The sequence below is a fragment of the Grampus griseus genome, assembly GCF_964374135.1.
Source record: "Grampus griseus genome assembly, chromosome: 17".
NCBI lineage: Eukaryota > Metazoa > Chordata > Mammalia > Artiodactyla > Delphinidae > Grampus > Grampus griseus.
Genome location: NC_139011.1, coordinates 8,225,722 through 8,251,440, shown reverse-complemented (window position 1 = coordinate 8,251,440; position 25,719 = coordinate 8,225,722). Strand labels below are relative to the sequence as shown.

General features: G+C 50.7%; 1 protein-coding gene across 1 annotated transcript in view; it reads left to right on the top strand.

The window, feature by feature from the left end:
• The window catches only part of TG (thyroglobulin), a gene marked incomplete at both ends in the record, with an annotated part of 242,150 nt that extends 216,648 nt beyond the window's left edge, over window positions 1-25,502 (top strand). Inside the window, 5 exons of the mRNA XM_082675311.1 lie at window positions 4,858-5,039; window positions 7,126-7,233; window positions 23,021-23,155; window positions 24,295-24,485; window positions 25,384-25,502. Of these exons, the coding sequence (XP_082531437.1) occupies window positions 4,858-5,039; window positions 7,126-7,233; window positions 23,021-23,155; window positions 24,295-24,485; window positions 25,384-25,502 (735 nt within the window). The remainder of the gene's footprint in view (window positions 1-4,857; window positions 5,040-7,125; window positions 7,234-23,020; window positions 23,156-24,294; window positions 24,486-25,383) is intronic.
• Window positions 25,503-25,719: the final 217 nt, after the last annotated feature.

Here is a 25,719-nt window from a genome sequence, read left to right as displayed (position 1 = left end):
GAGGAGGAGGGAAGGAGCCCCGATGGGGCAGGAGGAGTGGACAGGAGGAGTGTGTTGAGACGTCCTCAGGAGGAGACTCAACAGGACCGTGGTACAGCAGAGCCCTGGGGAAGATGAGCAAGTGGGAGGAGTCGGGAAACATCTCTTTTCTAATCAGGTTGCTGGGTACTGGTCTTCATCACTGAGGTTGGGAAAATAGGAGGGGAAGAAGGTTCTGGAGGTGAGGAAGCACACACAGGCTGGAGAGAGATTTAGGAATCGTCAACTTACAGATCACTGTCGAAACAAAGGGAGGAAATGGTACCACCTCATGAGCGTGTGTGGACAGAAGGGGATGCGAAAGGGCAGGGGTGGCAACTGTGGGGGGGGGGCGACATCAGCATTTAAAGTGGACAAGACAGCCAGGTGGCGGGGAGGTTCAGAAATGAGCCCGAGATGGAGAATTTTATGGAAAAGGAGATGGGGAGGGTCACCAAGTCCAGGCAAGAAAGAGCCCCAGGCTGGGATGGTGAGCTGCGCCGGCATTGGCGCTGACCATCAGCGACCTTGGCAAGCATGGAGGTGGGGGAGTGGAGGGGCCAGGTAGCTGTGGGGTGAGGGGTGAATTCCCTGCGCTGGGAACGCCGAGGTGGGCAGACACACCTTGGCTGGCGTTTCCTTCTGGGTGGCGGTAGGAGTCACGGAGAGTTGCACATCGCATGTTCTAAGAGGGGGGAGATTTACCCAGTGACGTCGCTGAACAAGCAGAGGGGAGGGTCCCTAGAGCGCCGGGCAGTGAGGCATCAGCCTCAGAGGGAAGGAGCTTCTTGGTCCAAGAAGAGGGAGGGGATTCGGGAAGAGTCCCTGGGAGTAGAGGATGGTGCGGGTGTATGGAGAGCTCTGAGGATCACCTTGGGGTTCCGAGCAACCTCGTGGGACCCACATGGCAGAAGAGAAGCAGTAAGAAGCAGCAGCTCCCGGGCTCCCTCCTGGGGCCCTGCAGAGCCCACACCCAACACCTGCTTCCCTCCAGTCTCAGCTCCGCTGTCCTCCACAAGGTCCGAGGCCCATCCCATGAGCCCATTTACGATTTCAGCCCTCACCAGCCAGCACCCTGTGCCCTCCCCAGCCCTGCTTGTTCGCTTGTGCCATAGTGATCACCACCAAACCTCCTGTTACAAAGACATGTCCTGTGCCATCCCTCCCCCGAACTCGACTAAAAGCCCCCAAAGGGCCCTGAACGTGGGCTGTACGGTTCCCCGATGTACCCAGATGCCTGGAGCTGCTCCCGGCACATGCAGGCGCCGGACAGAAATTTGTTGACTGAACAGTGACTTGAAGATAAAGACTCTGCAGCAACGTGGCTGTCATCCTGTTTCTCAAACTTGGGGTGAACACAAGGACACCTACTTTTAATAATTTACTAACCAGAGGGGAGAGAGAAGTAATATCTACTGTCACCCATTTGATAATAATGAATACAATTCTCGATGGCCCTTAATGAGCCCAGGCCCAGCAAACCCGCCTCTGAGGCACGTCTTGCCTGTCATTACAGCTTGTGGCTTCGGCCCTGGCTTGGCAGTCACGTGGTAGCCACATCCCTCCTGCTGCCTCTCTAATTAAACCAGCAACAGCATCTGTGCTTCTGTCCTCGCCAAGAAGGAAGAGACCTGGGTCTTCCTGAAAACGGGCCCCTTCGCATCCCCACGTGCCCCCAGGGGGCTCAGATCCGCACTCCAACCGTCTCTTCAAAATACTGACTGTGGATGCAGCCACGGCCCAGCTTGTCTCAGAGGCTCAGATCCGCTCAGAATGTGAAACGAATCGCAGTCTTGTGGAAGCAGAACCTGGTCCCCTCCCTTTAGCATTCTAGCCATGGAATTGTTCAGATGGTTGGAGGTACTTCTGGCAAGGCCCAGGGCTTGGTGCCCTGCTGCTCCTAAAAGGTGCATCTTATGGAAAGAGTTTCCGCAGCACCCGTGAAGGAGGCTCTGTCCTTTGGGTGAGGTCAGTCGTTTTCTAGCAGTGATCCAGAAGAGGAGTTCCCAAGGATCTGGACCCACAGCCAGCGGGACCAGCCTGGATCAGGCCTGGCTCTAAAGCATGGGCTCCCCTGGGCCAGCTGAGCTTCAGACACCCAGCCACCGACATCGTGCTAAGAGTGTGTAGGTGTCATCTCATTTAACCTCAGGACAGGTTTATGAAGAGGGTAATATTATTGTGCCCATCGTACAGAGGAGAAAACAAAGGCAGAGAGGGATTCAGTAAGTTGTCCAAAGTCACATAACTAATACGTAGCAAAGCGGGCATCCAAGCCCAGGTCTTTCCAGCTCTGGGATTTGAATCTAGGAGGTTTTACTTTGGACTTGCAGCCTCACCTGTGTTATCTCTGTGGAGGTCAGTGTCTCTTCCATTCATTTGTCCAACACTTATTTCCTGGGCACCCGCTAGAGCCCTGCGTGCCTCTCTGCTTGGTAGTTCTGGAACACTAGGCGTTAAACTGACAATAACAGCACCTGGGGATTCAGCGCAGCATCTTGAAGCACCCCAGGGGCCCCTGCCTGCGCCTGGGACAGGGCAATAGTACTCGCTCACCGCTACTGACCATGTGTGCCCAGAGCTGTGCTAAGCCCCTTATATGCAGGTTTCACTGGAATTTGGCAATGATTCTATGCAACTGCCCACCTCATATGGTGATCTTGATACTCCAGTGAAATACACATGCTAAATGTTTAGCAATGATTGGAGTTATGCGAATGGTGACTAATATAATTTTTGTGATAAAATATTCCAAAAACTCAGAAAATAACAGGGAATAACATAATGCAGGTTTCCCCCTAAACTATTAGTAGGCTGTGAAGTCAATTAAGTAGATTTCAGGCAGGCATTTTTGAATAGACTAGATTAGACTAGAATAGAATAGAATGGAAACTATCAGATATATCATGTATGTTAACAGCAATGAGTATGAATGTTGTTCGTGAACGTTACTACAGGCATTGAGGGTGAGTGTGTGTGTGTGAATTCTGCATGTGTAAAATGTCTTTTTTATTATAGATCATGGTCAGAAATATTTGATATAAAAAACACTGATAAAAGAAACATCACTATTCAGATTTAACAGATATTAATATTTTGCCACATTTGCTTCGGATCTTTTTCCAAGAAATAACCCGTTATAGATAGATAACAAAGATAGATAGATAGAATATAGGTAGAATTCAAATGAAGCCCTTTTTGCACACCTCTCCCTGTCTCCTTTCCTCATCTCTCCTGAAGCTGGTGTGTGGCCACCAGCAGACGTGCCTCTGATCAGTGATTCCAGCCACTGGTCCAGCCTCTTGGTGAGCCAGGCTGAAGGCAGTCCAACCCAGAACCCCAGGATGTGCTGAAAGAGTGTCTCGGACGGAAGGGGTCACTTACTGATCATACCCACTCCTTGAATTCTAATCACAGTTCCTGTGTGCTTGGTAATGTTTAGAAAAACAATTTAAACATGTCAGGATATCCTGATAAGCACATGTCAGTGTTGAAATAAGAGCCTAGAAATATGTAAACACACATCCTAGGACCGTACAAGGGCCGAGGGGTCTGGATCTCCGACACCAGAGCTGCGTCACTGATACTCCCTCCCCACCCCTTGTCTTCAGAAATGAGGAAACTGAGTCCTGAGGGGATGACATGGCCTCCCCAGACTCTCCCAGGCAGACAGGATAAGAAAGGAAGGAAGGGGGAGGAGGAAGACAAATACCACATGATTTCACTCATATGGGAAACAAACAAATGAACAAACCAAACCAAGCAAAAATCAACTCGTAGCTACAGATAGTGGTGACCGGGGCAGGAGGGTTGGGGCGAGGGCAGAATGGGTAAAAGGGATTAACTTCAGTTTCATTTACTGACTCAAGTGTGCGTGACCAGACGGAAACTGAACCTTTGGTGTTGAGTGTGCTGTAGGGTACACAGAAGTAGGAACGGAATGTTGGACACATCAAACTTATATAATGTCATAAGCCAATGTTACCTCGATTTAAAAATAAATCTTAAAAAGAAGAGAGAAAAAAGAGACTGAGGAAGAAAGAAAAAGGAGGAAAGAAGGAAGGAAGGAAAGGAGGGAGGGGGGGAGAAAGAGTTATCTCCATCTGGACACACATCCCACAGAGCTCCCTGCCTTCCCTGCCCATCCTATATAAAACAGCCCTGCCCCATCCCTTCACCCTGCTCTGTTTCTCTTCATAGCGCCTGTCCCGGATGAACTGCACAACTCGTTGCTTATTTTCCGTCTCCACCCACTAGAACGCAAGGCCCTCGAGAGCAGAGAGCTTGATGAGCGTGTTCAGGGCTGTTTCCCAGGCCTAGCAAGCCGCTGGCCCTGGACCAAGAGTGTGTCTATCAGTAGGAAAGGGTACAGGCAGTGTCCCTACATTGAATGCTTGAGTCAGTGAATGCGACTGAAGTTAGCTCTCCTAACAAAACCAGGTGACAAGCTGGCTGAGAACCAAGTGCACGAGCACGCGTGAGACCTGTGATCAGCCTGTGACAAAGACTTGTGTTTAGTGAGCACTTATTAGGCACCAGGCGCCATTTTCAGGGCTTCACGTGTATGAACCCTTTTAACCCTCACCGCCACCCTGCTTGGGGGCTCCACTGTGTCCACCTTCAGGCAGGCACAGAGGGGTACAGGTGCTTGTTTAAGGCCACACAGCTGGAAAAGGGCAGAGCTGGGATTTCCACCAGGCAGTCCAGCTCCAGCTCCCACGCACTTCTCGCCGTCTTCCACTGCCTCCGAGAGAGAAAATTCTAGACCAAGGGCTTGAGCTATGCTCAGTCGGGCCTTTCAGAATCTGACTGGGGATTTTCCATATATTTTCTTTTAAGCAATTTGAGGAAAGTCAAGGCCGGACCAGTAGCAAAACAGCCTTTTACCAGGCGCTGCAGAATTCTCTGGGTGGCGAGGCAGCGGACGAGCGCGTGCAGGCTGCGGCGACGTGGTACTACTCCCTGGAGCACCACGCGGATGACTACGCCGCCTTCTCCCGCGCCCTGGAGGCGGCTGCGAGGTGAGCCGCCTGGGCGCGCCGTCATGCCTCCGCCTCCCCCAGGCCGTGGGGATGCTCAGATCCCCCGGGAGGACCGGGGCCTGGTGCTGCTGCTTCATCTGTGTCGGTCATTCAGTCCACAGCGCGGGCTGCCTGCCCGCCAGTGGGAGACACGAGGGTGACCCACCCCTCCCCTCCGTGGTGCTCGCGCGCCGTCAGAGGGTGCCTGCTTGGATATGCCCCGAACCGAGAAGCTGCGCTCAGCTTGTGTGGATGGAGAGCGGGCGGGGGGAAGTCCAGCAGAGAGGACCCCACCTCCAGCCCAGTACCTGGACCCCTGCTGCCCTTGAGAACAGCGCGAGGAGAGCTCCAAGGGTGGCTAGAGCCCAGGCCTCGTAAGCATCGGTAGTTTTCAAGGCTCCCCCAGGTGACTCTGCTGGGCGGCCAGAGTTCACCTTCCACAGGAAATGGAGGCCTAGACAGGGGAAGGCTTGTGCCTGATGTCACACCCAGAACAGAAGACCCAGGGCTCCTGATGCCGTACATCCCCTTCCCGGGGGTGGGGAGTGCTGTTTCTGCACTCACTGCTTATGCGTCTTGTTGCTCAAGTCCGCTGCTTCAAGCTTCCTTCCCTGGGAAAGTCCGCCCAGGTCCCCCAACCCAAGAGGGGTTAGTGGGTGCCTGCACCCGTCACAGGCTCTGCCGTCCCCAGAATGTCCCTCTCAGCACCGTCAAGAGATGGCCGGGATTCCAGTTCTCTCTGCCTGCAGAGCCCCCTGGGATGAGACCACAGTGGGGACTCCAACTCTCGTGTCACCTTTGAGTTCCTCACGGGCCGCTTGACATGTTCTGTTTCCCTGACAGGCCCCCCTCCAAGCCGGGAGAGTGTGGTCAGGTGGTTTCCGCATCCTGTAACTTCTTTCCCGTCCTCGGGGAGGGAGGTCCACGCTGGCCCTTGCTCATTGTCCCCCGGGACAGAGCCACTGTCAAGGCTCAGAGTCCTCTGCTGAACTTGACTCGGATGTTGAGGCCCACTGTCCTGCTTGGTCATTCCTCCCAGGAGCCTGTGGTTTCCAATCAGAGGTTCACTAGCTCAGAATAAAACTTTGTACCACCCCCTGGCATCTTGGGGACAGGAAGGCTCTAATTTTCCTTCTAGTAGAGAGCTCAGCTTTGAACAAAATAGCCAACACCTATTCCTGGAGGCCCAGCCCCAGACTGGACCTGAAGAACTCACAGATGTCCAAATCCTGGACCCTGAGCAGCTCACAGCCAAGTCGGGACTGGCTTAGATCAATGTTGTAGAAAGAGCTCAGGGCTAGAGTTCAGAAACCTATGTTCATTCTTGCCCCAACTTTGCCTGTAACTGTCTTTGAGGACAATCTGTGAACAAGGGCAAGAGCAGAGGCCTGAAGGAGGGCAGGTAACCAAAAAAGGCTTCACTGAGGAGGTGGACTCCGTTCCTCCCTTAGGCCAGGTCCTCATTCTCTCCTGGCCAGACTGAGGCAGCAGCCTCCATGGGCCTCCCTGCCTCCAGTCTCCTCGGCAAGGTCCATCCACAGCGCTGCCAGGGTGGAACCTTCCACTCCCAGCTGTGACAACCAAAAATGTCCCCCAGACATTGCCAAACGTCTTCTGGAGCGTGGAGGCATCCCAGCTGAGAGCCACTGGTCTAAAGGTGTCATAACCTGAAACGTCCCTGAGGTCTCCATCTTCCTTCAGAATGCACAATTATTTTATGTTCAGCTTCATAGTATATTATATTTATTTTAATATAAAATGTTTTGCTCCCAAGTCTTTGAGTAAAATTGATGTCCTGGGAAGATGTTTGTTCCGTGGGACTCTTGACCCTGCGATGCATCGTATGGACATAGTGTGTGCTCGTGGCCCTCCGTGAAGCAGGCTGGACCATGCGCCAGCAGGGGGGCCAGCAGGGGCGAGAGGAAAGCTGGAGGGTGTGAGGAGGGGCGGGGGGTGTTCTCTGCAGGCCTATGCAGAGGGGCTGGCTGGTGGCCCAGGTCCCTTGCCTGGGAGAAGCCTTTACCCGGCACTGTTGTCCATAGAGCTGTGCATAGCTAGACCCCATCCTCTGTCCTCCTCTCACCAGGGACTACTTTATCATCTGTCCTGTGATCGACATGGCCAGACACTGGGCAAGGAGAGCCCAAGGAAACGTCTTCATGTATCACGCTCCTGAAAGCTACGGCCACAGCAGGTAAGGTGGCTGCGTGGCCACAGCGGGTGTTGGCACACAAAGAGAATCTGGCAGAGGGTCCCTGTCACTTCTGTGATCCACAGGCCAGCAGAGAAAAGAAGGCAGGACCATCATACAAGTCCTGGTTCAATGACATGGGACGTGTCACTTAACTTTTCTGAGTCTCAGTTTTATCATCTGAAAAATGGGTAGAATAGTAATCACCACTTTATCTCACAGCCTTGTAGGAAGAGCAAGTCAAATAAAAGATATAGGAAGCAGTTTGGAATTGCAACATCAGGCATTCGTTGACTGACCTGGCTTGGGGGGAGGAGCCATCTTTATTAATCCTACCTGTTTATGTCTCTAAAAACTGAACACTCATCTTAATTTAAGAAAATGACTTTCCAAAGTATAAAAAGATTTCTTTTGCAACAAATGGAGTTTTATTTACCCCTAATTTATATACCCTTCTACCTTCCAGAATAAGTTCGATGTATCTTATAATAAAAGTCTCAAGGGCAATAAAATTATCAAAATGGAAAAGAAAAATAAGAGATACAAGCAAAAGAAAACCAGTGATAAAGGAAGCGGCGACCAGTGGGCCCAGGATGTGATCCTAGTTTCCCGGAAGCCAAAGAAAAGATTGAAAAGTAAAGAAGAAAAGAACAAAGGTTCGGTTTTCATAGCGCCATCAGCTAAACAAAGGAACAGAGAGGAGTGGTGTCATAAGGCATATTTGGTCTCGGCCAGTGGGAGGCAAAGCAACGTGTGTCGCTGGGGCACAAGGTTTCCAGGGCATTGGAGGGAGGACTGTGAGGCCGCGTGTTCTACTTCTTCATGACCTTACAGTCCTGAGCTCTTCACCTGTGCTGGAAAACCCCAGATCCCTCCAGTGCTGGGCCAGTAACTTCCCACATAATCTGATGTGATTCCCACAAATTACATCAGATTAGCCACTTCACATTGGAGCTCCTTTGGTAACAGAACGTCAGGGGGTCAGGTGTCACAAGAGGCCAGAGTGTGTTGCTTCATCTCATATGAGAGTATGAAGCAAGGACATATGGAGCAAGGACATCCATCGCCCATGTCCATGGTCTGTTACTGAGTGTAAGAAAGTCAACTTTTTTGGGGGGCTGTGTTGGGTCTTCGTTGCTGCGTGTGGACTTTCTCTAGTTCAGGTGAGCAGGGGCCACTCTTCGTTGCGGTGCGCAGGCTTCTCATTGCGGTGGCTCCTCTTATTGCGGAGCACGGGCTCTAGGCCTGTGGGGTTCAGTAGTTGCAGCGCACGGGCTCAGTAGTTGCAGCACGCAGGCCCTAGAGTGCACGAGCTTCAGTAGTTGCAGCACATGGGCCCAGTAGTTGTGGCTCATGGGCTCTAGAGCACAGGCTCAGTAGCTGTGGTGCACGGGCTTAGTTGCTCTGCGGCATGTGGGATCTTCGCAGACCAGGGATCGAACCTGTGTCTCCTGCATTGGCAGGTGGATTCTTAACCACAGCGCCACCAGGGAAGTCCCGAAAGTGAACTTTAGAGCTGAAGGATGAGCTCCACTACTAGCCAGCTGTGCAGCCTTAGGCAGGCTCCTTTGCCTCTCTGATCCTCAGTTTCCTCATCTACAAAATGAGGCTAATGGTTTCCTCTCACTGAGTTGGTGTGAATAATATCTGGATTATAAATTATCCCTCTCTAACCTGTGAGAGGTTTGCACCAGCATCAAGGGACGTCTTACAACCATACACGATTTCTTATTATAATTGGCAACATCCCTATAGTAGGTTGAACAATGGTCGCCTGAAGATACCAGGTCCTAACCTCTGAAATCTGTAAATGTTCCCTTATAAGGAAAAGGGGTCCCGCAGATGTGATTAGGTTAGGGATCTTGACGTGGGAAAACTATCCTGAATTATCCCAGTGGGTCCTAAGTGCATTCACAAGTGTCCTTATAAGAGAGAGCAGAGAGAGATTTCGTACACATAGAAGAGGAGGCAACGTGACCACAGAGGCAGAGATTGGAGTGATGTACCCACAAGCAAGAAATGCTAGCACCCACCAGAGCTGGAGGAAAGAGGAGTGGCTTCTTCCCTAGAGCCTCCAGAGGGGGCCTGGCCCTGCCCACACCTGGAGTTTGGCTCAGTGAAACCGGTTTTGGACTCCTGGTCTCCAGAACTGTGAGACAGTAAATTTCTGTTGCTATAAAGTCATGAAAGTTTGTGGTAATTTGTTACAGGAGCCATGAGAAACTAATACAGGCCCGCAAACATTCTAGTTTTCCTAAACAAGCACTCGTTACCTGGTTTCCCCCAACGGGTTATTCCATTCATAACACTTCACGGAACATCCATCTTTGTGAGGCCAGCGGTGTTGGAAAGAGCATCTCTGTGTTACGGATAAAGAGTCTGAGGTCCAAGAAGTTCCACGTGATTTCCCCAAGGACAAGCAGCCATTAGTTATAGAGCAGTGACCTACTCATAGCTTCTCTGAGCCCCAGAATTCTCTTTCCACTAAAACACGCAGTCTCTCTGCTTAGAACTGTTTATAATTCCAACTTGATTTACTTCCTAGATTCAAGCAACTGCCTCCAGGTTGTGGGAAGGGAAGTAAATGCCAGGCTAGGGCTCTGGTGAGAAGGCATTCGGGAGAGAAGGAATGGTGAGAAGAGCCGAGGGTTTGGACAGAGATGAAAGGAGGTCTCCTAATCCCGTGGCCACCACGTCCAGGAGGCCAGACCACATCCAGGGAGGCCAGGCGTGGGAAGCCATTCGTGGAGTACTCTGGCACTCCCCAATGCCAGGGCTCTCAGGAGTTCACACCCAGAGCGCGAGTTCTTCCATCTGCTTCTCCACCTTCCCCTCTTTGAAGGCAGAGATGGTAGCAGAAGCCGCGATACTCCTGCAGCAAGTCCATCAAAAGCCTTCAACGTCTGCATACAGCTTGGAACTCCAAAAGTTCCAAGCGGCAAAAAAATAAGAACTGCCCCTGTTATATGAGGACAAAAACGATCAAAACATAACGTAGCAAAAGGATCCATGTGATTCCAGCCAGCATCAGTAATGCTTTGAGCCCCCCTGTATTTGGTTCCTAGGGCCGCTGTAACAGAGTACCACACCCTGGCGGGTTTAGAACAACAGGTAGCGTCTCACCGTTATGGAGGCCAGGAGTCTGAAATCAAGGTGTCGGCACAGCCGCGCTCCCTCTGGAGGCTCTAGAGGACGATCTGCTCCAGGCACCCCACGCCCCAGCTTCTGGAGGCCTCAGGCATTCCGTGGCTTGTAGACAACATCTTTCCACTGTGTGTCTGTGTGCAAATTTCTCCTTTTTATAAGGACACCAGTCAGACTGGATTAAGGCCCACCGCAATGACCTCATTTTAACTTGGTTATCTCTGCAAATACCCTATTCCCAAAGAAGGTCATATTCTGAGGTCCTAGAGGTCAGGGCTCCGACGTATCTTTTAAGGGGGACAGAGTTCAACGCAAAGCACCACCCTTCTCTCTAACATGACAGCCCCGCTGGGGAGGCTCCCGAGGGGCAAGGGTGCAAAGCAGGCTGTCTGGACCTGGGATCAGGGTGGTTCCCGGAGGAGCAGCCCTTGAACAGAATCCAAACCACATCCTCAGTCTCTTGTGGCCAGTTTGGGTTTCTCTGTTGCTGAAAAGCATCCTCACGCCCCTCTGGGGACCCACAGACAGGACGCCACTGCGCTGATCCACAGAACCCTCCTTGAAAGGAAGCCACGCCCGTGCGTCAGAACCACACAAAGTGCCTCCCGGGTCACCTCAGGGCCTAGAGACCCTCCTGGCACAGAGGAGGCGTAGTAGGTGCTCAGGAAATCATGCTGAAGGACAGAAGCTGATCCAACTACCTCAGTTGACAGGTGGGAAAGGGTCTCTTCCACTCTAGTTTACAGGCTCCTTGGGGCTCGGTTTTACTATCTGCAAAATGGGAGTGAGGAGGTGGGACAGGTCAGGAGTAGTGATTCTTCACTGGGCTCTGTGGACCCGGGGGAGAAGGAGAGCGAGATGGAGGGTCCGAGCTTCCCAGCCCCTTTCTCTCTACTTCATAACTGAGCTTCAATTAAAATTTCAAGGTCATTCAGTTTACAGAGATATGAAAAATGTCTGGGCTCAGTCACCTCTCAGACACCTTCTGACTCTGACATTTTATCAGTTTGGGAGGAAAGAGACACTCAGAGCCACTGAAACATTTTACAGGCAGAGATGTTGCCAACTGTACAAAGGCAGAAAGTGTCCTGGGTAGAGCAGCGACTCTGGGCCGACTGCCTCGTTAGAAACCCATCTTGACGCTTCTTAGCTCAGGGACCTAAGGCGAGTCACTTAACCTCCTTGGTGACAGTTTCTTCAACTGAAAATGGGAAGAAGAATAATTGTACCTACTTCAGAGGGTTATTGTGATGATCTGTGTATAGAACAGGACCTGGCAAACAGAAAATGGTAAGAGTGTCTCATTATTCTTGTCCATCAGAACACGTGCTTGATATCGTTCTGGGCATATATCATCTCTCCCCACCACGACCATAGTATGGTGCCGTCTATGTAGTAGGTACTTGAGTCAATGAATGAATCATAGAAACTAACCCACTTAATTGTTGGCAAGTTTATCTTTTCTGCTCGAAAAGACATCTCTCTCACTCTGCCCTGGAGCTGTCACACTCTCATTTATTTCTGGCTAAAATCTACAGACTTAAAATATATGCGCGCCTTCTGGTTTCAGCCATCTGTCTGTGAGCATATATTAGCCTTCCTGGCACAGCTAGTGAACAAAACACAATAAATTACCACTTTCTCGCAGACTCTTGTTAATTGATCACAGCATTGCATGCTCACCTGGATTATGTAGATGAGATTTGCATCTCTGAAATTGAGGGCCAACTTTTGTGAGGAAAGAATAAGTGTAATGGATGGGGGAGGAGACAAAAAAAGGAAAATCTACAGTGTGAGAAGAAGGTGCAATTTTAAGATCCAGATTCAAAGAATCATAGACTATGTAAGATGATTTCATCCAAGTCATTTTACAGATAAAGAAACAAACGCCCAGAGAAGACTGGAATTATGTCCCAGTCCCAGAGTCAGTAAGCGGCAGTCTGGACTCAAACCCTGCCTCCTGCCCTTTCTCCAGTTTTCTTTCAATTGCACCCACTTCAACCCAAAGCCTCTGAGTGCCTGCCATGGCTAGGTCCACCTGCTAGCTGTGCAACTTTGGACAAGTTGCTTAACGTCTCTGAGCCTCCATGCATCTTTATCTATCCAAGGGGAGAGTAATAGTGCATGTCCCACAGGGCTGCTGGAAGGGTTCAGGGGTGCAGTGTCTGCATCTAGGGTGTGTTTGTGGGTGTGTGTATGTGTTTGTACACACCACAATGCCTGGCAGCTTTGCTCACCAAGACTATTGACACGAGGACAAAACTTAGCAGTTTTCTTTTGCTCAGTTCTGCTCACTGGGGAGACTTTGAGCCAGTTTCCTCCATGACTCCCATCTATAGCCCGCTGTTTCATGAAGAGGGATTTTCAGTGATGACTGTAATCCAGGATTTCTCAACTTGGACGCTGTTGACGTTTCAGGCTGGATAACTCTTTGCCATGGAGGGCTGTCCTGTGCATTCTGTGCTGTTTAGCAGCAACCCTGGCCTCCGCCCACTCAATACCAGAAACACCTTCCCAGTTGTGACCACTGAAAATGTCTCCAGACAAGGCCACTGTCCCTTGGGGCCCAAAATGGTCCTCTGTTGGTAAGCACTGCTGGCATCCCTTAAAACGGGAGTTATCACTAAGACCACCTGGAGAGAGGGTGTGACCCCTTTCCCAGATCTTATTCCTGAATCAACACAAGATCCCTCTGCCGCCAGGTACTGTCCCTGGTCCCACGGACCCTCGGGCAGACCACAGTGCACCACAAACCGGAGCGTCTGGCTCTTCTGTTACAAGCTCACCTGGAAGGCTGGCAGGCTCTCTCCCGTGGTCACACCAGGCAGGACCCTGGCCTGCTGTCCACTCCTAGGTCTGAGGCCGTGGCTGTTCTCTCTCTTGCCCGGCTGTGTCTAGGCGCCACCTCCCACGCTCTGCTGGGACTCTTCCCTCCCTGCCAGTCCCGGCATCGCCATCTTGTTGATGACAGTTGATGTCTTTCTCTCTAACCAGCTCCTCCCATAGGACACTCTCGCCCAAGTGTCTTCCTAGGAGGGACCCACATTGTGTACTCTACCACTCACGAGCCACGGACTCCAAGACCCTGTGGCCAGCCTAGGTTTGGGGAATCCCTCCAGGAGCCAGGCCCCAGCGAGTGTAGAAGGGAGCACTGATGTATTCTCTGACGTTGCCTGTCCTTAGGGGGCTTATCCTGGCTCTGCCTCTCACTTCGAGCCTCTGGCAAGTGACGACCTCTCTGAGCTTTGGTTTCCTCATCCGTAGATGGAGCTAATAACAGTACACTTATAGGAGTGTGTCGGGATCAAATAAGACAAAACACGCAAACGGCCTAGCTAGCTGGCTGGCATAAAGTTGGCACTCAGTAAGTGCTACCAATACTGCTTAATGTCTGATGCTGGGAGAACCCACGTTGGAGTGAACAAGATCCAGGAAGAAAGCAACCACAGAAAAAGTGGTTTTTGCATAGTAGCTCCTGAAAGATCTGCTGTGGCCGCTTCAGAGGGGAGATGGGGACCCATCATCTTAAGATTCCTGGGAGTGGTACCAGTTCATCATTTCCCATGGAAATTCACCTCGGGGCTGTGTGCTAGCCATCATGCTTGAATTATGTGCTGTGTTCAGGTCCTTATTCCAAAGTCCTTCACCCCCGGAGTCCTGAGATGTCATTGCCACGTCTCAGCGGTGCAGAGGCACTTTAGAGAGATGAGACTTGACCTTGAATGGGCAGTGGGGTAGGGCTCTTGGGATTAAACACCTACCCAGGCTCCGTGTAGAATGTTGGACCAGTCTTTAATTTTGGGAAAAGCAGTTCAGTGTAGTGAAAGAACACATCCTTGGAGGTTAAACCAACTAGGGTGTTAATCCCATTTCTTCCATTTGTCAGCTGTCTGCGTTTGAGCAAGTTCCTTCACCTTAGTTTCCTCACCTAGAAAATAGGTGTAGTTACATCTGCTTCATAGTGTGAAGATTCAAATCAATGTACATTAAATACTTGGCATGTTGTAGATGGCCAATATTTGGGTTATTTTCCTTTTAAGAAAAATAAGGTTCTGAGAAGAAAAATTATCAGAATGACTAAAGAGGCAGTAATGTTCCTCCTTCACAAGTTGTCCCAACCCTGGAAAAACAAAGACATCAATTCCAGGCTCAAGATATTTTGTACACCACTGCATTGGCATTCTAGATGTTTCTGTGCATTCCAGGGGCCTTTAACATTCCAGACTCCAAATATTATGTTTTTACTTGACTGTCTTGGTGAATTAGTTGGAATTAGCAAACCAAAGCAACTATTAAGTGGTTGAATTCTTGAACTGGGTCCATTGGCCTGGCTACATCCTGTGTGATTAACAAGATTATTTCCCAGTAAAGATGGAAGTAAATCATTTTCTGAGACTGAAGTCAAATTCATGATGTATAAGGGCTTGTGCTATATATCCTCTTCAACACTGATTCGACAAATAATTACTGTCTTCTCTGCCCCAGACTCTCTGAGATGGAGATCCTAGAGGTGGAGCAGCTGGTAAGACAGAGAAGAGCTACCATCTTGGGACTAACACTGTAGTCAGAGGGGTGGGCTGATGAGGGTCTAGGGCTAGGGTGCAAAGAACAGACAATACACAAATAAATATGTAGAATAAATTCAGATAACTACCCTAGGAAGGAGAAAGGGAAAGGGATTGACATGTTTGAGGATAAAGACGGACAGAGAGCTGGAGTTTATTGAAGAGGAGCAGAGTAGCTGGAGATATGGGGAAAAAAGACAGGGTCTTGCAGTTCACATAAGAGTTTGTAAGCTGTGGCAAGCAAAGAGATAGTATTTTATCTGAGTATGATGGAAAGTCATTGGGGATTTTTAAGACAGGTTATATAGAATGCACCTTGGTCTTTTCTCTCACACTCAGAGCACAACTCACTAAAAACCAGATTTTTAATTGAATGTAGAATAGAAACCCTGTTATCCAATATGATGGTCATTTAGTTAATCAAAAAAATCAATTAAAGTGGGAACTTATGACTAATGAATATGCCTTAAACATTTAATTTTCACTCTAAACATACAAACGTGCATTTACTTGCCATTCTTCTCATGCAGGGTCAAAAGTTTGAGTAGGAAAATGTGGTTTGGAGTTCTCCCTTTGAAATTTGTGCAAACCCATAACCATAATGCAAGTGGATGTCCACTTCTGGTTTCTTGAAAGTGGGGCATCCACGTGATATGTAATGCATTTAATTCAGCTCTGTACTTACAAGAAGAACTATTACTGGCACAGACCGGTCAGTGCTGAACACAGTTGGTTCTTGGTAAACATCTAACTTCGTGGTGAGAGTAGATGTGTTGGACCAGGAAAGTTCAGCCTTTTCTGAGCAACAGTTGTTACACCTCATATAGAGAATAAAATGTCCAGGTTAATCCAGCAAGTCCTCTGAAAGCTTCGCCTGATTTGCCAAACCATATATCATCCAGCTGTGCTGGGCTTTAGGGAGTTACGGAAATATTGCAAGTATTTCATCTGGGGCCGGGGATGGGGTTGAATTATTTAAAGTATTGCTTAGCGAATCTCTTTGTAAAATGCGGGCCAAAGCATATAATTACTTCTCGATTAATTCCTAGGCAGAATCTGAACTTTTGCATATTAGATTTGCCCAAAGAGAAGTACACTGGTAAGCTCCTATTTGTAAGTTATTTAACAATCCCTCAAAAAAAAAGAAAAGAAAAAATCCTGGGAAGCAGAAGGGCTTTTATTCCTCCATGTTCCCTAATTTCTTTTGGAGGAAGTTATCTAGAGATGCTGGCTAAAGATTAAAAAAAGGAGTATATTTTATGGGGATGAGGTCAGCAAGCCTCCTCTTTCGGACAGAACAACAAGGATAGAAGTCTCTGGAACAGCAGACTCTCAAATCAATCCAGTGAGATGGGCTGGAGCAACGGGCCCCAGCCAAAAGCCTCTTCAAGCCCTGGAAGGTAAACATGTGGCCTGTTTATGTCAAGAAAGATCCTACCCAGTCCCTCTCCACACCCTGATCCCCAGCTCGGGTCACTGTGTCAGCAGGGCCCAGTGTCAAGTGCGTTCCTCTGGGGGCACCATCTCAGTCGTGCTCCCTAACGAGCCCCAGTGTCCACACGTGATGCCTCTCTTATACTGGAAGCAGAGCTCAGGTCAGGAGCTTGTACATGAATAGTCTCTGAAAGGTGGCTTTGGCTTTTGACTTGCTGGAATGCAGGATGACTGACAGGTAAGGTCGGGGGACAATCTGTAAAAAGAAGCAAACTTCTATCTCTCCTGGATAACTGCAGCCACCCTGTGATTTCTCAGTTCTAAGCTTTCTTCCCAGCCCCCTCTGGCAATCGTTCCGAAAGAGATGCAGCCTGTGACTGGCTTGTGTAGAAGCCACCAATGTCCTCTATCCCTTAAGATGTGGCCCTCAGTTCCTTCTGGCCTCAGTTCTCATGCCTTCCACAGGACCGGAGCCTAAAGACCTTAGCGAGCATGTGCTTGAGCGGTTCCCAAACTTTTGATTTTCCTGGATCAGGAAAAACTCCAATTTCATTTTTCAGCGTGATGCACTTCTCACAATACATGAGGCCCAGAGCGCTGGAGAATCCGTCACCTGCCGCCACAGCTCCCCGTCCTGCCTCCACCCCTCTGTGCCAGGCCACACCTCCCACCCCGTCGTCCGTACAAAGCGCAGAACCCAGTCTGTGATTCACACACCCCGAGTCTCTGCCCGGACACCCGTCCACACTTCACCCACCCCTAGAGACCTCCACTCACGTTTCAAGGCACAAATCAACGATAATTTCTCCTTTCTGACTTTCTACGAACTCCTCGCCATTCCCCTGCCTGAAACAAGTAGTATTGCTTTTCTCTCTCTTTTTATGAAATTTGTAAGCAATTCTATCATTTGATATCTATTTATCCATCATGCAACCCACAGAATTTTATTTTTTTAATGTTGGCTTCTTTGCATTTCCTGTCAGACTGTGAGCTCCCTGATGGATGGCAGGCTTATGCCTCTTTTCCCCCAGCACCTATTCAGAGCATGGTGCACAGTAGGCATTTGGCAAATATGACTCAAGTGCAGTCCTGCCACGATAGGCAGTGTCTTGCCACTGTCCTCACTGAACTGTATTCACATCCTGAAACCGAAGCGCACACTCAGGTGTCCCCCGGGCTGTGTGACTGCTCAGTTTCCCCACCCTCTGGCTAAATGTACCGTCACCAACACCAGCAACAGTAGCTCTTGCTTGGATGGTAATTTGTAGCTTTTAGAGAGATTTCCACCCACCATCAGTCTGTGAGCATCTGGTAATGCCACAGGGGAGGCTGAACAGGGATGATCAGACCCATTTCACAGGTAGAGTAGCTGAGAGTCAGTGGGGTTTGAGCCAAGCTCACCCAGCCTGGGCAGGGAGCTTTCCTAGACCCCATGTCCACATGGGACGATGGGAAGATCCAGACCTGGTCTGAGATAGGATGCGTGACTATCAGGTTAGGGAAGGATGATGGGAAGATTATTATCAAAGACAGCAGATGACACCGAAAAGCTAAATAAAAGCAGTGTGGCCATATACCCACATGAGTGCCACAAGTCTGGGTATATGACGTACCAGTGATCACATCCAGCACAGAACCTAGAAACCACATCAACAGGCATGAACCGTCTGCCTCAGCCTGCAGCACTGCAGCCATTGAGCTAGCGAGTTCCTCCTTTTACCTCGTCAGTCCCTGGAGTGTCCTTCCGTGTCCCCCTCTGCCGACGCTGACTCCAAATCCCTCTTCTTCCTCCAGAGGGTCAGGGACTCAGCCCAGACTCCCTGAGGCCTTGGTGCTCCGATCCCATAAGCCCTCTTCCAAGGCTCCCACTGCCTGCCCCTCCTCCAGATGTCTGTCTTCAGCAGCTTGAAATAACTCCAGCATCCTGCTCGGGAGCAAGCAAAGCAGCCATCCTCATGCGCAGCGAGCCCTCAGATGAAACAGATCAGACGCGCTGGAAGGCCAGGCCTTTCCCCAAGGCAGTGCTCTGTCAACTCTGGGTGGCGGGCTGGAGCCAGCTCGCGTGTGCTCCCAGGAGCCGCTGTGCACATCTTTCCCCAGCTTCATGTTCTATGACATCACTTTGGGAGTTTGGCATCGTCTATGGTGGGAGACCGTGGAAACTGGCAAAAGCCAATCATTAAGCGTTTACCATCACACCATCAGCACAGATCTTCTGGAGAACGTGATGAAAACTATGAAGCTTCTCCCAAGGAATATGCACATCCACAGTGTCACGGCATATGTTATACTAATTTCAGGGAACTTGTGGTCCTCTGGAACCCTGTGCCGGACCCTCACGTTAGAGACCCTTATTCCTAAGCTTTCTGACGGTTCTCATGGGGAAACGAAAATAGCAGTGAACACTGGAGCCAGACACTGAGCAAGGGATTTGAAAAATTCTGTTGCTAAACCTCATTCAGTGTTTGGAAGCGTGATTGTGTCACCATTTTACAACCTCAGAGAGGTTGTATGCCTTCCCCAGGATTTCATAGCTTTAAGTGGTGGAGCCAGGATTTGAACGTTGTTCACTGCACCATTGGGAATGCAGCTTTCTTTGGAAGAAACAGTGGAAAAGGCCACTGTGGAAGGCAGGATATGGCCCCTCCAAACATCCACATGCGAATCCCACCCTACCTGCGAATATGTCACCTTACGTAGCAAAGGGTCTTGGCCGATGGGATTAAGATTCAGGACCTGGACGTAGGAGATGATTCAGGATTACCCAGGTGGGCCTGATCGAATTACACGAGTTCCCCAAAGCAGGAGAGGGGCCAGAGGAGCGGGTCAGAGAGATGGGACGAGAGAAGGACTCCACTGACTGTTGATGGCTCTGAGGGTAGAGAAGAAGGACCGTGAACTGTGGCCTCTGGGAACGGCCTTCAGTTTACAGCCCGACAGAACGGGAACTTGGGTCCCTCCCCTCAGGGATCTGAATTCTGTCACACCCCCGATGAGTAGGAAACAGATTGTCCCGCAGCCACTCCCAAAGGAATGAAGCCCGCTGACCGCTTGATTTTGGCCCAATGAGACCCATGCTGGACCTCTGAACTCCAGAGCCTGTGAGATAGTACATGTGTGTTGTTTTAAGCCCCTTAGTTTGTGGCATTTCTTAGGGGGCAGCAGTAGGAAAGGAATAAAGTCACTTTCTCTTCAGGGCCTTCCGAGACGTTTCCCTTCCACACACTGTAGGGGAGGAGCGGGTTCGGGGGGTCGGGGCAGCGGGGGGAGGGGGACCCCTGCGACTCTGGGCTCCCCCGGTTCCTATGCAGCCACTGAGATGCACAGACCTCAGCCAGCCCAGTGGTGGTAGTGCCGGTCGTGCCGGTGGACGACCCTGTGCAACAAGACCAAGAGGACAGCGGGCCTTGGAGTCCAGACCTGGTCCTGGCATCACCGCTGAGTTTCAGGGCCTTGGGAGGAAAATGGCCTCTGGGAGCCTCAGTTTCCTCCAGTGTAAAACTCCATGAATCATTCCAATACCACCTACTCACGGGGCCCTTGAGACAAGCAAGGTGACAGTGATTTGCGAACTACCAAGCGTGGGTATTAGTGAGAGATTTTTTATTGCCCTTCTTACGATGTCTATCTTCCTGGCATGTTTTTGTCCTGTGTTCCTTTTCCTTTTATGGCTCTTAAAACACCACTGAGAATTTGGGGCATTGATACCCAAATTAATGGGTATTGATTTGGTCCTCAGCGCTGCACCCCCACAGGTAGAGTAGAGACAGACAGGGTTTGGGGTCTGGGAAACAGCTTCCGATCCTGGCTCTCCCGTGTCACTTCACCTTTCTGAGCCTTGGGTCATTGCCTGGAAATGATGCAGATGATACACTTTACTTCCTGGCCGGTCCTGAAAGTTGCTGATCAAAGACCAACCACAGTCCCTGGCACATCTCGGGTGCTCAGGAAACAGTAGCTCCGAACAGGCGCTCAGCAGGGCTGGCCGCAGACTCTGGGCTCTCGTCTGAGCTTGACCAGAGCTGGACAAAGGACTTGGCTCTTCGGGTGCCAGGACCTATAAATTCTGATGCCACTGCCTCTTTCTGCTTCCTGCTCAGGAATGAAGTAAAGCTTACAGCTGCTCTAAGAGGGTCGGGGTCCCTGACAACAGTTGCAAAGAGACATCACCCTTTGGGGCTGTTATTCTCTCCATCCTGACCGAGTGCTGTCCGTCCTGTGTGGCTCACACTGTCTCGTGTTCCTTCTATGATGCCTTCCAGTGGAGGTGGCCGATATTCACACATAATAACCGTAATCACAGTTGTCCCTGGCATTTGTGAAACACTTGTTTTCATAGCTTCCACATGCGATGGCTGCTCTGGTCTGTATCTCACAATGTAGAAACTAAGCCTCAGAGAAGTCAAATGACTCATCCAAAGTTCCACGGGTGACAAGTGACAGAGCGGGGTCTCTGCTGAGTGACTCAGTGGCGTGTCGTTTCTTCTGCGCCGTGCTACTAGTCACATGTACACCTGCTGATAATTCTTATGATGAAAGGAGGAGTTCCAGCTCTCGAGCCCCTCAGAAGTCCCCAGGCTGGGCCAGGTGCCTGGCTTCCAGCTCCAGCCCTGCGCTGGTGGGTCACCTCAGTTCACGACATGAGCAGGCAAGGGATAGCAGAGAAGGCCCCCTCTTGGCTTGAAATGTTCCCCTTCACATCCCTAATCTTGAGGGTCCCCTTTCCCGTCTCTGGGGGTCATCACAGTGAGTCACCCTGAGCCAGCGTCACACTGTCTATTCACACAACTTTGCATCTTGATTTAGAGTAGTTTAGCCTCTGTACAGATTGCCTTTATCTAGGAGCCACCTGGTCTGAGCCCTTTCCCAGGACAGCTGTCCAATCAGTACATCTGCCCATTATACCAGCGTGGATGAGAGTCACTGGTCGCCTGGCCAGAGACACTGCTGCTACCTTACAGATGGTTGATTACATCCTGAAGTATTTAGAATGATGGACGAGAAAGCAGTGGGCCAGGCCTTTAAGTACCTACTGCATACACACCATCTTATCTCCAGCTTCACAACAACCCTGTGCAGTAGGTATTTTATACCCATTCCGTAGATGACGAAGCAGGGAATCAGGGAGGTCAAATAATTTTCGAGAAGTCACACACCTTGAAATTGGAGGAGTCACGACCCGGGGATGGCGCCCCTGGGCCCCTCCAGGCCTTTGGTTAGCATCATGCTCCCTAGCAATGTTCCCGGCCCAACTCTGCTGCTCAAGTTACAGCGTGTCTCTGCGTCAGTCAGGAAACCTCTCTGAACTTCGTCTGTAAGATTAGAGATTGACTCTTGTGATAAATTAGGCCAATTACAAAGTCAGAGAACACAGTCTCCACCCAAGATCGTGCTCATTTCTAACGCCAAGTGCAATTCGGGGGGGTTCCCCAAATCACCCTCTGGTCTGATAATTCACTAGAAAGACTCACAGACCTCACGGGAAGCTGCTGTATGCGTGGTTGAGGTCGTCACAGGGAAAGGATGCAGATTAAGATCAGACAAAGGAAGAGCGACATAGCGGCGGGCCTGGGGGGTTTCCAAACACGAGCTCTGCTGTCCTCTCCCCATGGAACCAGGAGGGCTCACCCTCTGGGCATTGATGTACGATGCACACAGAGCGGTGCCGACCAGGGGGGCTCCCCCAGACTTGGTGTTCAGAGGTTTGATTGGGACCCCGTTACATAGGCATGATTGACTGCCTGTGTGGTTGGTGTCAGCCTCCAGGCTGACTGTTACCATGTGACCCAAAGCCCCCCACCCTGAGTCACGTGGTTGGTCTTTGGCATGGACGGCCCCTGCGCTGAGACTGCTGAATGAGGCCACATTCACAGAAGGTCCAGCGTGGCCAGCCGCTGCCCTAAACAAAGACACTCGTATCAGGTATGACATGGATTACCTCCCAGACACCAGAGGGCAAAGGCCAGACTTCTCCTTGGGAAAAGCCAGTTTCTCTACTACACAGCTTTAAAGTCCCTCCAGCTTTTCTCCCACTGCTCACTCCCATGGCCCCCTGTACCAGTGCCAGCTCAGTCCATTTAAACCACTCATCTGGCTTCCGAATCTTTATTCCCCCCGTCTGCTGCATATTAGGTATCCAGTTCAGCACAGCACATATATTACTGACCAGCTATGTGCCAGGCACTGTGTTAGGGTTGGTTCCATGGATGAATAGCAACCTTGAAGAGCTGGAAAGTATAAGCCATCTATGAACAAGGACTAGCACAGAGAAGGGCTTGAAAATGCAGGCTGTTTCGAAGAAACAGATGTTCAATTGATACTCTAAGTATCATGGTTGGAATGTGGTCAAGAGAACATTCTCTTGGAAAATTGCTTACAAACTTACAGAGGTTGTTTCCAGGGAGTTAAGTGCTCAGCACTGAGTACACTTTAACCTGTAGACTTGCCATGGATCTGCCCCAGTGGGGCCATTGGACTAAGGGCCAAGCAGAATCTCTACTAAACTAAGCACCAAACAGTAATCCTAAACATAAAGAGAGAAAAATCTTCGCTGGGCAAAGAATATTGGGTTTTGGCTCCTTTGGTTCTTCCAGCAGGTTATTATTCCTTTAACTTTTGCTCCTTCTTCTTTCCGTGTGTTTTCCCAGCTTGGAATTGCTGGCAGATGTTCGATATGCCTTTGGGCTTCCCTTCTACCCTGCCTACGAGGGGCAGTTTACTCTGGAGGAGAAAAGCCTTTCCCTGAAAATCATGCAGTATTTTTCCAACTTCATCCGATCCGGGTGAGTGGACCACGTGTGCCTGGAGCCTGGCCCGCGCACTCCCTCCCCTCATTCTGAACTCAAAGGCCACACTTTGTGTTGATGGACTCACCCTTTCCTCCCTACCACTGGTCTCCCCGGCTCAGCCTCCCCTTCTAGCCAAAATGACCTTTGCATAGATTAGTCTTAACAAAGAAACATCCCAATCATACACTCCCTTGTTCAGCCACATTTGATGGCTCTAGACCAGACTTTCTCACCCTCGGCACTGTTGACACAGGGCTGGATAAGTCTTTGCGTGGGGCCGTCCTGTGCATTGTAGGCTGTTCAGCAGCATCTCTGGCCTCCACCCATGAGATGCTGGGAGCACCTCACCCCTGTACCAGTTGTGAGAACAAAAATATTTCAGATATTGCCAAATGGCCCCTGGAAAGCAAAATCACCCCAAGTTGAGAACCACTGTCTTAGATGATCAAATGAAGTTACGACACGCGAGACCCTTCCTCGTCTGCCTCTGGCCTCCCCACAAACCTCTATTCTAGCCCAGCTATAGCATACTCACCATTCCCACTTCCAGAACTGGTTCCTGCTCTCCTTTCCACCCTGTCTCCCTTTACACCAGACAAGCAGTGCTCACCTAGCACGGTGCTCAGCCCCCTGGAAACTTCAAAGGGAAGTTGACCTTCAAAAAGAAGGTGGCCAACAGGTTTGCCCAGCTCCTGGCCCACCTTCCTGCACAGGCCTTGGGCAAACAAAGGCATTCCAGACACTGTCTGTGGTGTCCAGATAAAGGACACCAGGACTGAAAGAGACACGGTGACGTCTTGAGCATTCAGAGAGTCAGAGGGCAGCACTAGGTCCTGAGTGACACTGCTGGGTCGCGAGCTCACACCTTTCCTCTTCCAGAAATGGCCCAAGAGCGATGAGTTCGGGCATCTGCAACTTCTGTTGTGTGTAATGCAGCTGTTAAGAGCACAGCCCTGGAATCACATAGGGCAGGTTCAACTCCTGCTGTGACACCTGAAGATGTGTGACGTGGTCCTCAGAGACCACGTGCAAGTGGGAAGTGATCCCAGGTGATGAAAGGAGAGAGCAGTTTCCCTCACGGGGAACTTTCTTGCCTCCTGGGGAACTTTCTTTCTTTCTTCTCATTCCCCTAGAAATCCCAACTACCCACACGAGTTCTCCAGGAAAGCGCCTGGGTTTGCACCCCCCTGGCCTAACTTCGTGCCCCGTGACGGCGCAGAGAGCTACAAGGAGCTCAGCGTCCTGCTGCCCAATCGACAGGGCCTGAAAAAGGCCGACTGTTCCTTCTGGTCCAAGTACATCCGGTCTCTAAAGGCCTCAGCAGGTAGGGATCCAGGGCCACTGGGTTACTGGGATGCCATTGGCATTGCCCCTTCCTGTGAGGAACTCACAGTCTTTGGGGGGGCGGCTTCTCTTTGTCAAGGGCCTCCTGTTCTGATGGGGGATGGGAGGGGCACAGGGAGAAGATACTGGGAGGCCCGGGCTGGGGAGGGCTGGGCGGGTTCAGTAGGGGACCGATGGCAGCATTGGTGTGGGGAAGGAAGGCAGGGTCTTGAACCTCACGCCCGCTGCCCTTGGTGGCTCGGACGAAACATCTTGGAGAGGGCTTCCTAGCCGGGGGAGAAATGGGTATTTCACTGCTTCCTGTTGAAGAGAACTTCCTGTTGCAAAGGTGCTGAGAAGAAGTGAATCATAATGACGGCACGGGGAATATAGAGATCAATGCAGTGCCCTAAGAAGCTTCCAGAAGAGTGGGGGAGTGAGTGACAGAACCCAGCGAATGTCCTTCAGCTTTTTGGGTGCCACGATGGAAGTCTACCCCCAAGCTAGTGAGACCCCCAAAGGAGGGAGGACTCACATCTCCCCGGAAGCCTTCCTGGGGCAGGCGGTGCAGAGCTGAGGTTTTCAGTGTGACAGGAGCTCTTCACCTGGAGAGGGGCAGAGTGTAGCATTCAGCAGGGAAGCGACCTTTTGCCCAATATACAGTTTAGACTCTCAACTCTGCTTTTATCTTCTCAGTTGATGAACCCAAGTCCCTTGTACCCTTAGCATGTCCCTAGAGCCGGGAGGTAAGTCTGGTGCCCCACCCCAGAAATGTCCCTCTGTAGGGCATTAGTAGGGAACTCCCATCAGAGGCTGGGGTCTCTTTGGGCCAAAGGGAAAGAGACGAGGGAGGATGAGTCCTGAGCCAGGTTAGACCAGCCTTGCCTCTCCTGTTCCAGATGCAGCTGAGGATGGGCCGTCAGCAGGGACTGAAGAGGAAGGCCACCCGTTTGCCCCTGGGCTGACAGAAGACCTCCTAGGTCTCCCAGAGTTTGGCTCCAAGACCTACAGCAAGTGACCAGCCCCCGAGATCCACCCCCCCCCCCACCCTGCCAGCCTCACCCCAGCTGCCACCCTGGACACCTTATTCTCCAACTTAGCCACTCACTTTCAATAAAGTGTCTACATGCAGAGAAGCAGTGGTGACTCAGCTTTGTTCATTCGAGAACATCCCTGGGAGACGCCAAACTATGTCTTAATAACCCTCCCGAGGTTTGAATCCCAGGCTGCTGTTT